The following is an 18,682-nucleotide window of genomic DNA, read 5'->3' as shown; positions in this document are numbered from 1 at the left end:
GATGTATCCCACAAGTAACACATAAAGAGCCAGCTTCACTAATATAGGCTTAACCTGTAAGATGGACAATATCCAAACAAAAACAAGGGGTGCAAAATCCTATTGTATTATATATACAGAGACTGCTGGTATAAATGAGTTAGTAGGGCTCCCTCCCTTTCCTATACAATAAAGATTCAAAATGATCCTTTAAATAAAAACAATAACAACATATTGTTTTAAAATTTGTGGAACCGAGCGTAGCAACCGAAGCTCGTAGTTACAAGACAAACAAAGGCTCTAAATGGGTTTACTTTTTTTACAGCTCTAGCATCCTCATCCAATCACATCTGTAGTGTAAATGAGTGACAGGTGTCATCGCATAGCCCCTTGATTTACTGATCATTTGTGTTAAATTAATTCGGACCACATGACGCCGACTTTTAAAAACATTACACAGCTGTGTGGTTACAGACAGTAGAGACTTAATGAAACAAACTTGGCATCTCTTAATTTAAGAAATGATCTACTGTGATGAACATTGACGCGTATGAAATCGATTGTTTCTTGAGTTAAAATGACTGAGATTGCGATGCTAGTTCTCTTAGCATCATTATTGGGAATTTCCATTTATGTGTTATAGCACCAAGCTAACAAACTAAGCTCTACATGTTCCACCAGCCACCATTCAATGTATCAATTCTAATTCCCAGTAGCTAATGCACAGTGTACATTAATATGGGCAGTACATATTTCAGGGATTTTTAACATTTGAAGATACTCAGCACAGTTTTCACTGATGGATTTTGTTGCAGATCTCAGAGGGTTAATTTATAATGAATTTAAACGCAAAAACTTGTGATGAGCCAGATAGCTGCAGATGCAGATGATTGGCTCACAGTAGGAACACATGATTAGGATAAACCTTGATTGCAATTTGGTAACCAAGATTGGAAAATGTGAGACAGCCGTGACTGATCGTGACAGAGCTAATAAAGGCAGCCCTGATTGATGGGGATATGTTGGTTCTGTGTTCTCTTTGTTGATCCGTGATAAGCTGTGGGCTCGCCGCTTTAGCTCCTCAAGGTAGCATTTAATTAAGTCGGGCGGTCGGCTTGGTGCAGGGTGGGGGGGGCTGCAAGCTTACAGGTGCACTGTCCAAACAACTCACTGTCACACTGTGGGGGGGAGAGGGAGAGAAAGGGGGGGAATGATAGTATGAGGGAGGGAAGATAAGAGCAGGAAAGAGGAGGGAAGTGAAGAGAAAGTGAGAGAATGAGAGGGATTAGGAGAGAGGGTGATAAACACAGAGAAGAGAGAGAGGGAGGGAGAGAGAGAGAGAGAGAGGGAGTGCTGCAGGCTGCATGCTGGAAAGATCAAGCAGACGGAGAGCTGTGTGAGCTCCGTTTGCCGGTTTCACCACCACTCCGCTGCGAGGAGCGAGAGACCGTCAAGAGAGTCAGAGGGGGAGACGAGAGGAGTGTGGCAGTAAGGCGGTAATTAAAGGAGGGACAGAAGGTGCAGGGAGAGAGAGATAAGAGTGAATGAAAGAGACTGTCATTTAATAGGGAGGAAGATAAAGAGAGAGTGCGAGCGCAGAAAAGCCCAGAGTACGTGTTTAGTGAGGGGAGAGGAGATGGAGCGACTCGTTCATCCACGCCCCTGACTGTGGAAGAAGCAGAGAAAAGGGGAGCTGAGAAGACAGAGAGACAGCATGAGGACAGGGGAAGGAGTGGAGGAAATGAAGGTTTGTGCGTCGCTGAGCGTCTGACCAGGAGTATGGGCTGGATCGAGGATGGATCTGGATTCTACCTACATGCCTGAGAGGGAGAGGTTTTCTCTCCTTGCTCTACACCCTGCACTTCAGCTCTCCATAAACCTGGACCTCGGTCCGGTCGCCTGGAAACGTGGGGGACACAACATCCTTCGTTCTTCACTTCCTCCTTCCCTTCATCTGCTCTCTCACGCTGACAGCGCAGCCAAGATGTGAATCAGAGAGCTGCACACAGGTAGCTGCATAGTTTCACTCTCTGAGCCACAAGAGAAAAAAGGTAAGGGGAGCAGGGATGAAGCGAGGAGCAGAGTTCTCGGTGTACCAGGGGGGCAGCCCGGCTCGACGGCCTCCGCAGCCTCTCCCCGACAACCTCAACCTGCGGATCAAGCAGCGCTCTCTCACCAACCTGACCCTGCTCAGCGACGGGGAGCAGCGGGTGTACTCCTTCGAGCTCGACGACCCGCCGCCTCGTCTCTCGCAGCGTCCAAACTCCTCGCCCTACTCGTCGTCACCGCAGAGGGCAGGAGGTAGCCTGCAGGGGAGCCCGAGGAAGGAGGCGGCCGCGAGGGGCGGAGGCGCGCGGGGCACCAGGGCTCGATCCTTATCGCTCTCCCTCACTAAGGTGCTCTCAAAATCAGAGCACTCCCTCATACCGGTGCCTTGGCGATGCAAGGGGGCGAGCGGGAGACCCCAACGGGCGTCGTACGGCGGCCACCCTCGGGCGGACCCGGCCAGGAGGTCCAGGGAGGAGGTCCGAGCGGACGAAGAGGTCAGCAGTGAACATTCAGACGAGGAGCCAGTGGTAGGAATGGGTGTAGGGAAGAAGGGAGCGAAGGAGAAGGATGGAGGATACTGGGCAGAGGAGGAGGTCTCAGGGGGAGGTCCTCGTGAGGGAACAGCTCAGCTGGATAAAGAGGTGATCCTCACCATGCTGGGCGACCTGGAGCAGGCGCTGCACACACAGCCCCGCCCACGTAAGTCGACACAGTCACAGTAAAGTTTGGGGAACATCAGCATGAATGTGGAGTTCCACTGCAGCCTGTAGACATCCTGGGGATTACCTTCCTGCAGCAGGGAAGGATTAATGTGACAACAACACAAATTGGTAACTGTATATAACAGAATTTATGGAAATGGAAAATGACTAACTCATGGTCGGTATTAAAAGTGAGCCGAACCAAGAACTGTCAGTGAAGAAAAAGAAAACCTAAAGGCTTGTTTTAATCCTGACCATTATTCTCACACTTGTAACATTTTAGGATTTTTAAAAAGATCCTCATTTAGACGAGATGTGTTTGACGAGGCTGTAAAAGCATTCACCCTTCTTTGTGCAACACACACACACACAGTCACACTGACAACAGGTGTTATAGATGCACCCAGAAGCTTTGCACTAGTAGCAGTAGTTTGAATTCCTGAACACAGGAAGGTAAGAATAGCCCGATTCACATGTGCACAAAACTCCTTAAAAAACATCCTGGAAATTTTTGGGATGAGCTGTATGTGTGAACGCAAATGGACAAATTTGTAATCACGCTTTACCCAGAGTCTTTCCTCCATGAAGTTAGGGTGAGAACTCACCGTAAGCCAGTGGGAGGGGGTGATGAGGCTTATATCCTGTGACTCGGGGCATGACCGATGTGATCTCCGTGCATGTATTGAAACTGCTTGAAACTGTTTTCTGTCGGCCAGTTTTTTTCTTCTCCGCTTTTTGTTCATACCTTGAATAAATTGAACTATACAGTACTTAACATTAATATAAACATAGTCAGGTTGCTTTGTCCTCCATTTCCACATCAGCCATTTTTTGACATGTGAGACCCCCCCAGCCCCTTTCTTTTCCCTACAGGGAAGGTCTCACTGTGAGGTGCATGTGTAAACAAGCAACTAGAAAATATTTCAGGGTCAGCCTGCCTAAATGTATTTAAACATTTTCAGTGGTGCATGTGTGACAAACTGCTGAAGTCTTCTTTCACGTACACATCATTTTTGTGACTTGCATCTGCAAACTGTCACAGCCTACAAATGAGGCGGTCCGCTGTGTGCAAAGCATTATCAGTGAACATAAACCCACACATAGCTCGACAGAAGCTCTGTTGAACCAGCTTCATCCAGCTTGAACTATGAACACCCAATGTTCAAACCTTTGATGTGCATGTAAAAGGAGATGGGGAGGCTCAGTTGATAAAATAGATCTTTTTGTAAGAAATAGAGACTAGAGATCATTGTGACTCTGCAGACGAAGCAAAGTAAGATGCAGAGCGCAGCAGTGAGCAGATTATTTGCTGGTTTTCCTTTAAGCAGGTTGAGGCGTGATGCAGCACAGAGGAGAAATACCTCCAGACGTGGATGATGGAAAAGCAAACACCTCGTCCAAGGAAAAAAGCTTTTATTACTTACACCTCCCTCGCTGTCTGAGTCACACAGCCAGCGTGATCAATACCTTATTATTACACCTTTCACTGTGTGTGTGCATACAGGTGCTTTTGCTGTATGCGTATGTGTTTCAGTGATCTTTCTAGATCCTCAGGAAACAATTTACATTTTGTAAAGGTCTCTGTCATCCTCTCAGAGTTGTTCTTCAACGTTTCCAGCTGCTGTCTTGGCTCCTTTTGTGTTTGTAGCCTCGGGGGAGCGGTTGTCTTTGAGATGTATTAACAAGCTTTCAAATGTGCCACAACGCCTGTTAGGAAACACATTTAGAAAGAGGGCCGTAAAACTCGCATGTGGACTCATCTTTCTGCTCGTGTGTAAGAGCTGCCAGAGCGAGAGGCTCATGAGCCACAGCCAATGCTTCATTAAGACTCTGATTTGTGTGTGTGTGTGTGTGTGTGAGAGAGAGAGAGAGAGAGAGAGAGAGAGAGAGGGAGGTAATGGTTATTTCAATGTGTTTGTGTTGTTATGCATGTGTGTGAATTGTGAGTAGATGACATGGATGTTTCCTCAGTTTGAGCGAGGGGGGGATCAGTACCAACTAAAATGCATCATTGAGAAAGAGAGGAGAGAGACGTGTGTGTGTGTGTTTAGGGGTGTGTGTACAAACCCCTCAGTCCCAAATGGCAGTCATTTGCATAATGTTGTGTCAACTTTATCTGTAGCTGCATTTGTTCTACACCCTGTGTGTGTGTGTGTGTGTGTGTGTGTGTGTGTGTGTGTGGTGTGTGTGTGTGTGTGTGTGTGTGTGTGTGTGTGTGTGTGTGTGTGTGTGTGTGGTGTGTGTGTGTGTGCGCGCGCGCGCGCGTGCGTGCGTGCGTGCGTGTGTGTGCCCCGTGCCCTCCCTGCCCTCTCCCAAACCCCGCCCACCCCGTGCCCTCCGACCTGCTCTCTGTTTGGCTGCTTCACAGCCTCACCGGGGCCAAGAGCTGGATAGCAGCTTGAATCCAAATGAAGGCTTTGTGGTTTCTCACCTCTCTGTAATGTTGGACACTGAAGTGGAAACACAAACATGAATAAGCAGCCAGTGTTCACACCCAGCTCATCTCAAGTGACGGGGACAGAGCAAGAAGCTGTAGGTACCCCTGTATAGCATCATTACTGCGCGTCGTTTGATTGTTTTTAATAAGCTGTTGGAGTCAGGTTATGTGGTGTGGAGAGAACAGTCTGCTTGGGGAGGTGGATGGGTGAATCAAACAGAACATGCACAGTTTGATACCGATGTAAAACCAAAAGCCATTTCTGTTTTTAATCAAAAAAATACTTCTGTTAAGAGTAACATATCAAACATAAGTTAAGTAACTTACACACTAAAGATAAACAATGACCTAACGCTGGGTGAATAACATAAAAATGTTGCAAGCTCATGTGAGGAACTTTTGGTTTGTGTTGATTTCTGCTCTCCCAGTGGACAAAGTATCACGTCTTACCACGTTTGAGTGACGCTAAGCCTATACCTGGGCGGTGGAGGTGTAAGGGGGGTTACATATGTAGGTTTGGTAAAATTTTCATTTTAATTTTGTATAAATATTCATTTTTATATTCTCTTAGGTATTTTTGTTTATGTGACAAACAACTTGAATCTGCTCATCTTACTTCCCATCCACTTCTTCTTCTGCTCCTTTATCAATATTCATCATTAGTACGTTAAAGACGTTGAAATATCATCACCCATGTCCCGAAATGTTTCACTTGATATTCTGTTATCATATCATGCGTGTGTGTGTGGAGGCTGCTCGAGGATGGCGTGTATAGCAACGCTGATCCTGAAGTACATGTAAGACTGCAGGATCCATAGACTGTGAGGATAACATCTGCAGCAAGCAGTTGCTGAAAAATGACTAAGTAGTCAGTTTGAGACCATTGAGCAACATACATGCTTATTTACTGTCGGACATCCAGAACTGTAAGTGTCAGAGAGGTTTATTTGGAAGGCTTCTAAGAATACTTCATTTTAAAATGCTAACTAGCTATTTGTGAAATGTGTTATTGCCAGAATTAGGACATTCACACTTGCAGAGATCAAGCTCAGGATATATCCCGGAGGAGCTGTATGTGCAGCCACATTTTTCCCCTCGGACTTCACCCCAACTTTCTCCTGCCAGACCCCGATCATTTGTTTTTGCATGCTAGTCCGAGTGAGATATCCACATCCACAGGATATCCTCCGGAGACTTTACCTCGAGCCAGTGGGAGGGGGGAGTGACGTTTATCTCTTGTTACTGCTGCAAGGTGCATAGAGTGCATTAAATGTCTGCATTATGTTTTCTGTTCTCCAGTATGTTGTTCGTCTCTCTTTTGTGGATGTTGTCATTCCATTGGACTACACATAGCATTGATATAAAGGCAAATATTCAAATGATAGCGCCATGTAGCGGACTCTGTTGCTTCGTCCGGTTCTTGTTTTTTTTACGTCACATCTTACAACAGCTTATGAGTGCAGAGATCTGCAACACTGATGCAAGAGGGCTACCTCAGTGAAAGCCTAAAACACTGACCGAGCTGTCGACGAGTTGACGACACGTTGGAAGGGAGAATGTGTGACGAGGCAGCCTCTACATAAGGATATTAGGTGCTAAGGATTTAGCTGCACACGCCCGCTACTCCAGTTTAATCCGCGCTGTGGGTGGCTGAGCTGCTAAATTGCACATAGGTAATGTGTGTTTAGAATTAATATTAGTTAGTCTTGTGAACGCATGTGAGTGTGTCTGTTGAAAACTGGATCTCCTGTGCAGGTTTAGGTGAGATCCTCCGACCTCTTCTGCAGTGGATCGTTTACACACACACACACACATACAAAAAAAAAAGAAAAGCATAAATGCACACACATGCCTCGGGCTGCTTCTCAATGTTGCATGAAGTGTCCGTACATGATGGAGACTCCAGGGCCAGATCTCCTCATGACAATGTGTAATGGGGATGTAATTGGATCTTTCCAGACGGGGCCCTGCTGGGTTGAGGAGCAGGGAAGACATGAGAAAGGGGAAGAATTGCAGAGAAGGAAAAACCCTGCAAAAGCTGCAACCCGAACATGAAATGACTATGGCATGCCATTCTGCGCATCAAAGAGAGAGTTCTCGTCTCTCATGAACGTTGAGAGATCACTGCTATTTCAGATGTTCTCCAGCCTGACAGGAATAAATTCAGGAGCTTCAGTGCATCAGATTGAGCATTCTCCCCTCTTTGTAAGGTTTTCAAACCCGATCATACGTGCCTCAAAGATTTCTAATTACTGACCAGAGATAAGACACCTGATATGAGGTTAGAGGTTAAGAACGTTTGGCAGCTCTTTAACCTCACACAACCTGCAGTCTGTTTGCTCTGAAAAGACAAAACATGACCTCAATTATACCAGCGTGCTCTTTTATCCTCAGAGGTCAGGATGCAGTATAATAGAGGTCAAGTCTTGACTTCATTTTGAGGAGATTTTTGAATGCAGACATTGTAGTGTTTGAATTTTTCTTGAAATCCTTTAAGTCTCCAATATTATAATTAAGACAATGTATACCACAGTTAATGAAGGATGTGCCAAGGGGCCGTGTAAATATGTAAATATGTCACTGCTGTAGGAAGGTGTTGCAGGTGTACCAAAATGTTGCAAACGTATTTGTGCAGCGTTTAGACAATGCTCTCTGTCTTTCTCAAAAAAATTTTCCTCGAGCAAATGAAAGGACGGCACAGTTGTTCCTGTGTTTCTGAGGCTCGCTAGTTCAAGCATTGAACGTCATCATTCTACAGGAGAGACATGACCGAGGCAGCTGAAGCTCCAGCAATCACAGCGTGGAAAAAAAAAGACTGAAATATGTTCAATGTCAGCGTCACCGGGGCAATTTTCTCCACATTCGTCATGCCCTGTGAGCAAAGTGACTCTAACAATGTGCATTGTTACACAGCAGACACCGAAACAGGAAGATTGCCGTCAGTGTGCATGAGGAGCTACATACGGGCTGTGTTGTGTTAGTCTGTTCAAATTACATCATTTTTTTCCCCCCACAATGTCCTGGAAAAGGACAGGGACTGTTCGAATGCCTAGACATAATCCGGACTACAATTTTCAACACTGTGGCTGGATTTTTATTTTGAATAAAATGTATGCGCTGTATGCATTTTTGCTAGAGAGTTTATCTTTAAGCCGTGGGGTTAACTCGGGAAATTGATTCCTGTCGTTATCCAGGGAAAACTGGCTCAGCTTTTCTTGCCTATTTCCATCACCGACGTGCTTCATTTTCCTGCACATAAACACCTCAACTAACCGCTTTTCTGCTCCGGGCACTGAGCTGTGCCACAGGAGTCGCTTTGGGGCTTTTCCAAACCTCCAACCTACTACTGCTCCCATTCGCCCCACTCACTGTATAATCATAGAAACCTGCTGTTGATAGGTCTGCTCAGAGCACACTAACCGGTTACATTCTCTCTCACCTAAAACGCTGCATCATAAGAGATCTGCTGGCTCATTCATCTCCTCCATGAGACACTTTTCTTCTTTAAGCTGGAAATCAATGTGACCCGCATCCATTCTACGTCTCATGCCACTTGTTAATTACCCATTCTGTGGTACCCGCCTGCGGATATAGGCTAGCTTGATGAGCTAAAAGAGAGGCTTAATTGGTTGCAGACAGGCAGATTCTTTGGTGCGCGCCCACAGCTCGCAGTCATGAAACGTTGCCCATCCTGAGCTTATTAGCAGCACTCTTTCACAAAACGCCTGAATGAGATAAACTGCTTCATGCGTAAACAAGGCACAGAGAAGAAGAACAGGAAGCATATGATGCGCTTTCAGAGTTGTAATCCTGTCGTATGAAGACGCTGGACTGAAGTGGCAGAGATTTCCAACGGGGCCTGACGGAGACGCTCAGGAGCTCTGACAGAGTTTTGCTTTCACAGGCAACGACTGTGTCCCCAACTAACTGACGCAGTGCGCGGTGTCATGGCACGGCATTTCTACACGGGCCTGAAGGGGAAAATGTCAGAACTGAGTAGAAATGATGTATCCACTTCCTCAGACTAAGAGAAGTGCATGTGGTGCAAACCTGACAGGCTGAGTCATTGTACAGCTTCCCCAATAGTCAACTTGAGGTTTTGGGATATTGCACCCGCGCAGCCTGTCAGAGTGATCGACCATCATTTTGTTTCCCTACTGAGACGTTTCCTGACAGCCTACAATATTTATGTCAGATATGTCTTCATCATGTCTCATATTTTATGCTGTTGCCTGTGGAGTCCTTTGTAGGTATGGGTGATCACTGTGTGCATGTGAGAGTGAGATGAGGGTCCTAACACATCAGTGAGTCATGTATGAAATGTGTGTCTGCAGGAGAGGATCCGGAGACGAGACGCATGAGGACGGTGAAGAACATCGCCGACCTGCGTCAGAACCTGGAAGACACCATGTCCAGTCTGCGGGGGACACAGATCAGCCACAGGTAGGCACACAGGATGGTACAGCCCGTTTGGCGATCACTCTGGTCCGCTTTCATTTCAAGCTGCTTCGTGAAATGTAATTATTGGTTTTCATTTTTGGAGTCCCCTGTGTGAGGAAAGTATAATGTCTCATGCCTTGAATGCATGTGAAAAAAAGAGACAAACTTTCTTATAGTTTTTTTGCAGGATGAGTTGCATTGAGACGAAGAACTTTATGAAGCACAGGGAGGAATTTCAGTTCACTCTGATACTCAACATGCTACCCACACAAAGGCCAGGGACACAGACACAAACAGCATCCTGTGGTCATGCACTAATGGAGAGGTGTCAGAGTGAGGGGGCTTCACTTAGTTGCCCTCCTCAAAGCAGCTCTGCAGAGCCTGCAAGGTGAACTAGCATCACTCCAAGAAACATAAAGAATATCATACTACGGCCTGTATCAGGGCTTGAACCAGCATCCCTCTGATTCCCAACCCAGGTCACTACTAACTAAGATCCTGTCACCACCTCTTGTGTAATATTGATTTAATACCTTAGTGACCCATCGATGAGCCTACTTGCATGGAAATACTGAGTTTGGTTATTTAGCTCAAAATATGTAAAAACATTAGTTTTGTTCTGTTTTCATGAAAACATTTTGGCTTCAAAAAAGTTAAAAATGTTCCTGAATGGGTACCTGTATCATACATTGTACATGCATAAACTCGTTTTAACTGGCTAACTCTCCGTCACTACAGTACCAAACTGTGCCACAGATAATGTTAACACACAGACTCTTCTGGTCTTGAGTCTGTGAACCGCTGTATCTGAGACCAACCTAATGACTGCAGTGACCGAACATTAAGAATCCTTATCATGGTTTGCTTTCCAGTAATTGAATGCATCTGTATTAAATAGATTTTTCTTCATAACCAGTTAAAGGACGTTATAGAGGGATTTAGAAAAGACAATATGTTAGTGAAATGGACCACAACTTGGTGATACAGGAATGTAGGTACAGTGTTCCCCTCCATGTATCCCTGCTCAACAATTCATCCTGGATTCAGTCCATCAACCCTGCAGGCGCTATCTTTCTGATGTATCAGAGCGGCTCTTTTACTCATGATTTCATCGGGATATGGAGGCCGTGGTATTTTGTGCTTTCACACCTTTTTGATGCCGTCAGATGAAGCTCACATTAGCTTTCAGCTATGCTCGGATGAACTGGTGCCAATCAGTGTTTGGATTTATTTTGGATTCAGGTGAAGCATGATGCAAACACAGGTGATGTGTGAAACATAAAGAACAGCAGACAGACATATAACTGTGAGCTTTATCTAATGTGCGCTTGTTAATATCTGTGTATTCATCACACTTCACAGCGTCAGAGCGAAGCTGAAAATGATGACTGAGGGAACGACCCATATTTCTCTCACCTCGTGCAGGTCTATAAAGTATCATAGCTATAGCACATGCAACATTAAGCAGCCCCTGTGATACCCTCCTGAAACACAGTCTACTGTCACTACGTCTTTGTTTGAACAGCCTGTCTGTTGTCGTCTTACTTCTGCTGCGGCTTTTTTATTTATGCAGTCAGGAGTCTACGATGAGCTCAACAAATCAGAATGTTGTTTTTTTTTTCACGATTGTTTAAATTTTAAAAGTTTCACGGTTGAAGTGAAACATTGTGCGCCGCCCTGATTTTCAGCCGCTGTTATCTAACGGGAGACAAAAGTGTGATAGAACACCTCAAACAGGATCATTAATAACTCACAGCCCAGAGGGGAAACAAACGCCATCTGCTTCTTTGGTGGTTTACTTAATTATTTAAACTTTTTACTGGCTCAGAATGTGAGTGTTTCTGTTTGTTAGGTCTGGTCAGCTTCAAAGATTCAACCCCCCCCCTTACACCCACCACCCTCACCACCACCGCCACCACCTGGCTCCCTGCAGGCATCAAGCAGCTTCAACCACGAGCTCCTTTAGAAACCAAATCAAATGCAGAGAGATCTGATTCAGCTGCCATGGTTATTTTAAGACACCTACGCCTGATGGAAGGACTTCTGCTACAGTCACATATTTCAGATCTTATCTTAATAATGTGAGAAAAGTTAAATTGCTGTTCTTGGCTTTTTGAGTCACTTTAGTAAGTCAGGCACATTAAGCTGTCTTAATTACTTTCAGCCAGTTTACCTTAAATCTGTTGTGCTGTGTCTTGAAACGTGTCAAACAAGCTGTTCAAACTTTCCTGACATACAGTAGTATCCTCTTCTCGATCTGATCTGGAAATGTATTGACAGTCTGATGAACACAGAGCAGAGAGAGAAGTATTGTCATATCAGTGTAACTTGTGACACTATTCTCTTCCTTTCAGAAATCAGTTTGATTTTTCACTACGGTAGCTTTGCAGGGAAATGTGACTCTGCTAAATGCTCAACCATGTTTCCCAACGCGTCGCTCACTGTTTCTGGCCGTGTTTCATTTCTCTTTTGGCTGATGACTTGACATGCTGAAGGAGTGACAGTGTTCAGGAAGCAACTTTGAAAACCCATAGCTTTGCAGGTTACTAATTACTACGCTATGAAACAAGTTGTGTAACATGTAGGGAGGAGAAATCTAGTTTAGGACACAGAAGTTCAATTTGCATTAAGATAGGAATTTGACAATAAAAATATGATCCAAAAGTATAGAAATGTTTTACACACTCCAGTTAAATGCCTCCCATTTGCAAAAAGTGCACACTTGTTCATTTGCATATTTATTGCAGTGGAGATTCTTCCTTGGGCTGAGCTTAAGCAACACCTGCACACAGAGGTCGAGTTTTATTGAGAAGCTACAGCAACAGAAGAAAATTGCAAATGATATATTGTACAACATGAATCACTTAGCAAATAAGAATGTAGGGAAACTACCAGAACACAAAATGTAGTGAAACTTAGAATTACAAGTACTTTGAAACACATAGTGTACATCTGATAAACACTACTTAGAGTGTTTTCACCCATGCACAAAACTCCTGACCATGCTCCGACATTTTCAGGGTGAGCTGCATGTGTGACGCAAACAGAGACATTTTTTCTGTTTTTCCTGCGGGCCCTCTGGTAAAGACTGTGCATGATGTTGGGCTTAGCCAATGTTTGAACACAGCCGGTGATATTCAAGAAAAATCACAGCGGACAAACAGTGTATGGCGATGACGTTACATACCACGTGACCAGTGAGGGACGGGTGGGATCATCATGCACGTAATGAAGCTGTTTCCTGCTCTTTTCTGTTCACCAGTATGTCCTCCTTTGCCTTTTAGTTGATACTGTGGATTACATCTAATCACAGGTAGCACTGAAGCAAAAACTTTCAGAGCATCACCATCATGACATCCCTCCTGATCAGGGTCTGCGCGGTGTTGCAGTGGTTAGCGCTGTCGCCTCACACAGCGAGGAGGTTCCTGGTTTGAATCCCCGTCGAACAGGAGCCTCTCTGTGTGGAGTTTGCATGTTCTCTCCTGGTACTTTGGCTTGTTAGGTTAATTGGTGACTCAAAACTGTCCATAGGTGTGAATGTGAGTGTGGCTGGTTGTCTGTCACTATATGTCAGCCCTGTGATTGGCTGGTGACCAGTCCAGCTCTCGCCAATTGCAGCTGCGATCGGCTCCAGCCCCACACGACCCTAATGGGAAAAAGCGGTATAGAAAATGGATGGATGGATGGCATCCCTCCTGAGACCCCTCCCCTCCCTCTCTGACACAGAAAACTTCAGGCTCTGAGGGAGAATAGTGAACAATAAGTTTGGAGGCAGGCGTTTCTTTCTCTGTTCTCTTTATCTTGCTAGAAATGTTCAGTAGTGCATATGTGACAACAGCTCTAGTGAAATGACTCTCTGTGGGTTTGTCACGACATGTGACCCCTTTGTATTTGATCAGATTTAAATACTTCAAATTTGGTCAATTGTGTCCTTGTGGTTTCTCTTTGACTTTACAAAAGAAAACGATGTAAATGTAAACTAATGTACGAGCATCGCTGAAAATATAAAAAGATGGAATGTTACATTTTCTTGTAAAAAAAATCAGCAGAGCAACTGAAACGTTATCTTCTCATCTGAGAGCTGCAGCCTTACTGTACGTCCACCTCCTCTCAAAGGCTGCTCTCACACTTACGTAATGTGTGGCAAGTCTGAAGCTGAGACATGACAAACCTCCTCCAAATGTGTCACCGCTCGAAACAAAAGACACACATTTTAAAGAAGACCCACACATGTCACGAACAGAACACTGAAAATATCCCCAAAAAAAACACAAAAGAAAATCCTTTGTTATCACAGTTTAATGTCTCAGCTCCAATTATGCAAGTGCCTTTCCTTGTGCGTCCGTTGTCCTTGGAAAATAACCGCAGCTCTGATTCTGATATCTCTGACTCACTCAGTTTATCACACTGATCCAACAGGGAGATAACGTCCCCAACTATTAATGATGTTCCCTGTATTACCATACCGTCTTACCTGCACATTTCCTGGATTTAATTAAAAACCAGGCGTCTCCTTTCCTCACTGGCTGGCACACATGTAATGACATTCTGCAGTTGATGGACAACGAGCATCTTTAAGAGAGCGTCCCATCTGTGAGCCATGTGCAGCACGGCCAAATCTAACAGTGTGGAGACTGCGGCCCAGGCGAAGACAAAATGATAAGCACTGGTTTACTTCAGCTCCCCGGGCAATGGCTCCTCCGCTCGTCTCCCTGCTTCTCTCTCAGTCTATTATTTTGTGTGTTTTGCCCCATTTGCCGAGGAAGATGGTGGCCAGGCTGCTGACAGCCATGACAGATGGCTGGCCGTGTGTGTGTGTGTGTGTGTGTGTGTGTGTGTGTGCGTGCGTGCGTGCGTGCGTGCGTGCGTGCGTGTGTTTGTTTGTTTTCTACTTCTTTTTTTTTCCCCCAGAGGAGTCTCAGCCAGGCACGATCAATACAGCACCATTGTCTTACCACCACATTTAATCCAACTGAACCCACGGGGGGTCTGGGTGTGAGGTGGTCTCATTCACATGCATCAGACGCACAAGGACAAGTCAGCATGAAAAGCGTACAAAATGCATCATCATATCTCCACATTAGCATCATAGAGGGTGTGTCTGCGTGTGTGTTTGTGTGTGTGTGATTTGGAGCAGTGAGCATTGGTCTGAGATGGCAACAGCCCCAGTGTATTGGCGAGCGCACAGTTTTCAACCGTTAGATGAAATGGAAAGTGGGGAGTCCGACATGTTTGTAATCTAAATGTAAGGAACGACTCGGAGCATGCATACCAATTCTGTCCGTGACAAAAGCCCGTTCACACTGTCCTTATCTCTCTTCTGGATAAGAAATAACTATAATCACCATGGAGGCTTTCAGGCCCCCTTTTAGTAATTAATCACCGTTACACCCGAGCAGACATGACTGTCATATTCATCACTCTCTCTTTCTCTTCTCTTCTTCAAACCCTGTCCACGCAGACTGGCCGCTCAGACCCAGAGCAGGAGCCAGCTAAATGTAAAATGTTTTATTTAAAATCAGCCATGCAAGTTCACAGACAGAATAAGATTGTCATAAATCTTAGCCGAGTCGGTCAAAAAGCACATTTTTGAAGGTGTGTCCAATGTCACCTCACTCCAGTGTCCGTTCTTTTTCAAATAGAGTAGGAGTTGTGATCAGTGAGTCATCAAATTTAATAATTTAAGATGTATTGCCATCATATTTTTCTCAACATTTTCCCGGCCCTCAACATTTTTCGTTGTAAGATTACTACTTAACCCATCCCCCTTTGTGCTCCCTTCCTTTCAAACAGCACCATAGACTGTCTACAGGAAGTTTGAAGTTTTTATTTGAGCATTGTGTCATACATACATTTATAATCCCAGCCTGCATGGACTTACATGACACCATGAATTAAAACGTTCCAGGGTCAGAGTGATTAATGAGTGAGGTCTATTTATTGTCATGGAACAAACAGAGAAAGCAAAAGCAAGACAAACCCTACATTAACAGAATATCTTGTCTTCTCTTCCCAGCTTTTGAGACAAAATTGGCAAGCTTTAAACACATCAAACTTGCATTATAGAAAGTGAGTGTAGACAACAAAACTGCAGTTCTTTGAGTGTCCACTTGAGGCTGCCTCCAAAAGCAATGGGATCACCATAAGTGGAGTTGTACAATTTGTACAGCACTAATAAAAAAAACATTCACTTGCTAAATGAAGTGCATGCAGAGTTGGTTTGCATGTCAGGAGGTTTAAGTCCCGCCTCAGCTCCACTTCTTATCCTGTTGCTGGATCGACTAGAAATTAGGGTGAGACAGCATTTCCAAAATGGCAGCTTCAAAATTTCTGCTTCAGAAACCAGTGGGTGACGCTACTGAGACTGCGTCCATGTTTCATACATTCTATGATGTGGACATCAAGACATCGCCAAACCATGCAGACTTTTGTCTTCAAGCTTCAGGTTTGGTATTTTTGACCCCCTCCCATTTTCTTCATCAGTATTGAGCCAGAACAGAACAAACTAAGGCGAGAGGGCATTTTCAGATTACTCCTGGTTGAGATGTTTTCATGGTGGCGACTTGTCAATCACAAAGTCCTCAGCCCTTGTAAATTATGTTTTTAACTAAATGGGATTGATTGTAGGGAAAGGAAGTAGTCTCAAGCACAACCAGACTTCTTTTTGACTCCCCCTCTGCTTGTCATTCAAAGTATGCACATTAAAGGCCCTTCCTCTTTACCTACATTAGATCGAGGAGCTACTTCCACTTCTTTATTGTATATATTTTGCACAGAACAAAGAACGTAGCCTCACACAGATTTGCCATGGTGTACACGTTAATTGGAAGTGTTTCATTTCAGAATGTTATGTTTCCTTTGTGGGACATCTGTTACTGGGATGCTGTTAGCAGTGTGAGCAACATGTGCGTTTGCCATCGTATCCATTTGTCAGCTTCTGAAGAAAATTAATGAAGACAGATGTTTTAGACATCTGCGTTATAATCACACCCATACATAAAGCCAGCTCAACACATAAACCACCCCAGGAACACACCAGAAAAACTGTAAACGAGTTCAACTGCAAGAAAACTCTACATTCATGTGTGTTGCCTTGTTTTTCTCACACAGTCTAAGGCCAAGCTCAGCGCTAATTTGCATAACATATTCTATTGTAGTGGTTGTGTAGCTAGCTTATATCAGCTCTCTCCATCATTAGTTTTCTTTCTTTCTTTGGTTGGTTCCATTTCCCTCATAAAAAGAATTCTAAACATGTTGAGTAAAACTCAGCAAACTGGAAGCTGTTGGAAGCTAATCATACCTCAAATTACAGACTCCACTGAAAGAGTGTCTTTGTGGCTGAGCTTCAGTTTGAGATTTTTATTGAACTTGAACATTGCCACTGCAATGCAGCAGCCATCATGACAGCTTAACTTGTGCCCATCATCACTCCTCAGAGATCCAGATGTGCTGGGGCCTCCTCAGACAACCTGTATGTGATTCACAAAATACATTTAACGTCCGTCCACTTTTTCATTTTTTTCTCTGCGGACAATGAAAAAACGGTATTGATTGACATTTGACGGGGAAAAGCAACAGCTCCATGTGTGAAGAAATGCTGTGATCTTCAAGGACAAACCTGGCACCACAGACACAAAAGGGAAGTCTTCTCCGCTCTTGTCTCCCCGTCTGTTTGGGCCTGAGGGATCTCTTGTCTAGCCCTGCGGGGATTCGGCTAACCGCCAGATGACATTTTGAACATAATAGCGTCAGCCGGTCGGGTTTGTTGATTTTGTGTTTACATTCGGAAAACAGACAGAGCGGGGCGAGCTAAATTATTCATTGCTTTGAAACTGAGGAGATAGCCATGGGTCCTCTTTGAAGCAGGCATGTTATTTCCTTTTTTTTTAATGTGCATTTAGCTGACACTTCAATTTGCAATGAATGCAACCCACTACAGTAAGAGAACATTCCTACACATCCACAATAACAAACACTGAGGTCAAAGCCATGAGACACTTTTCAATCCCTGACAATGTTCCTGTGAGAGACCGAGTGCAGAAGTGACATGATTCAGCTGCAGGAAGGTAATACGAGGCACTCTTTGACAAGATGAGTTTTCAGTCTATGATGGAAGATGGAAAGTGACTTGGCTTTCCTGACTAGAGTGTGTGTGTGTGTGTGTGTGTGTGTGTGTGTGTGTGTGTGTATGATTCTGTGTCAAAGATGGTTGTCTAGGCAGCGGGGCGGGGACCCTTTCACCGGAGTCCAGATTGAAGTCGGGCGCTGTGATGGTGTGGAGCAATTGCCCCAAATTGCTCTCATAGTAGCAGAGTTTAACATCTGTCAAGACCAATGGCAGCCTTACGACTGCACACACCTACACAAACACACTACAGATACACATACACAATAACAAGGCAGTGGCACGTCTGATGTGGAAAATACTCGTAGTCTTCGCCTTCAGATGTTGAGAGCTGCTGAGTTACCAAGTGAAATTGGATTTCAAGGCTCTAAAACAAAGCTGGAATATGAAAATGCTGTGAAAAACTCTGGGACGACTCTTAAACCAGGGGGTCCTCAAACCCCCCCCCGTGTGGCATAAACCTCTGGCGGGGACGCCTCTTGCTAAATCTCTCCTACTACCAATAGGATATATCAAAACTGTGATTGATTGGCTAGAGTTGTGTGCGTTATTTTCTCAAGTTGAAAGATTAAAGAACACGTAAGCCCTCTTCAGAATGCTGTTTCAAGGAGCCGTATTAAGCCCTTTGACATTTTGCCTTCAATATGAATGTGTGAAGGCGTGATGTAGGGAGGCATTACAGGGGCGAGAGGGGATCGTTGGAGCCTGCAAGGGAGAACAGTGCTGTATGTTTGTTGTATACCTTCCTTAAAGATAGAGTCAGTATTCCTAACAAATAAAGACTTATACAAAAGTGCTTACCGCTCTATCATTACTTAGGCTCCTCCATATATGTGTGGCGGTGACATGCCTGCAGAGAGACCCCCGTCCTCTGCCCTGATTTTGATGCTTTGTTTTGGTTGACTTGGACATTCCTGGGTGGGGGAGCTGGTGTGTTTCCCTCAGCCAATG

At 44.7% G+C, this 18,682-nt stretch overlaps 1 protein-coding gene across 1 annotated transcript in view; it reads left to right on the top strand.

Annotated features, from left to right (window-relative positions):
• nav3 (neuron navigator 3) overlaps positions 1–18,682 on the top strand; it is a 225,412-nt gene that overhangs the window by 134,860 nt on the left and 71,870 nt on the right. Inside the window, 1 exon segment of the mRNA XM_065951515.1 lies at positions 9,501–9,609. Within this exon segment, the coding sequence (XP_065807587.1) occupies positions 9,501–9,609 (109 nt within the window).

Source organism: Labrus bergylta, chromosome 23 (genome assembly GCF_963930695.1).
Source record: "Labrus bergylta chromosome 23, fLabBer1.1, whole genome shotgun sequence".
Lineage (NCBI taxonomy): Eukaryota > Metazoa > Chordata > Actinopteri > Labriformes > Labridae > Labrus > Labrus bergylta.
The sequence above is the reverse complement of the archived record's forward strand: the minus strand, read 5'-3'. Positions and strand labels throughout refer to the sequence as shown.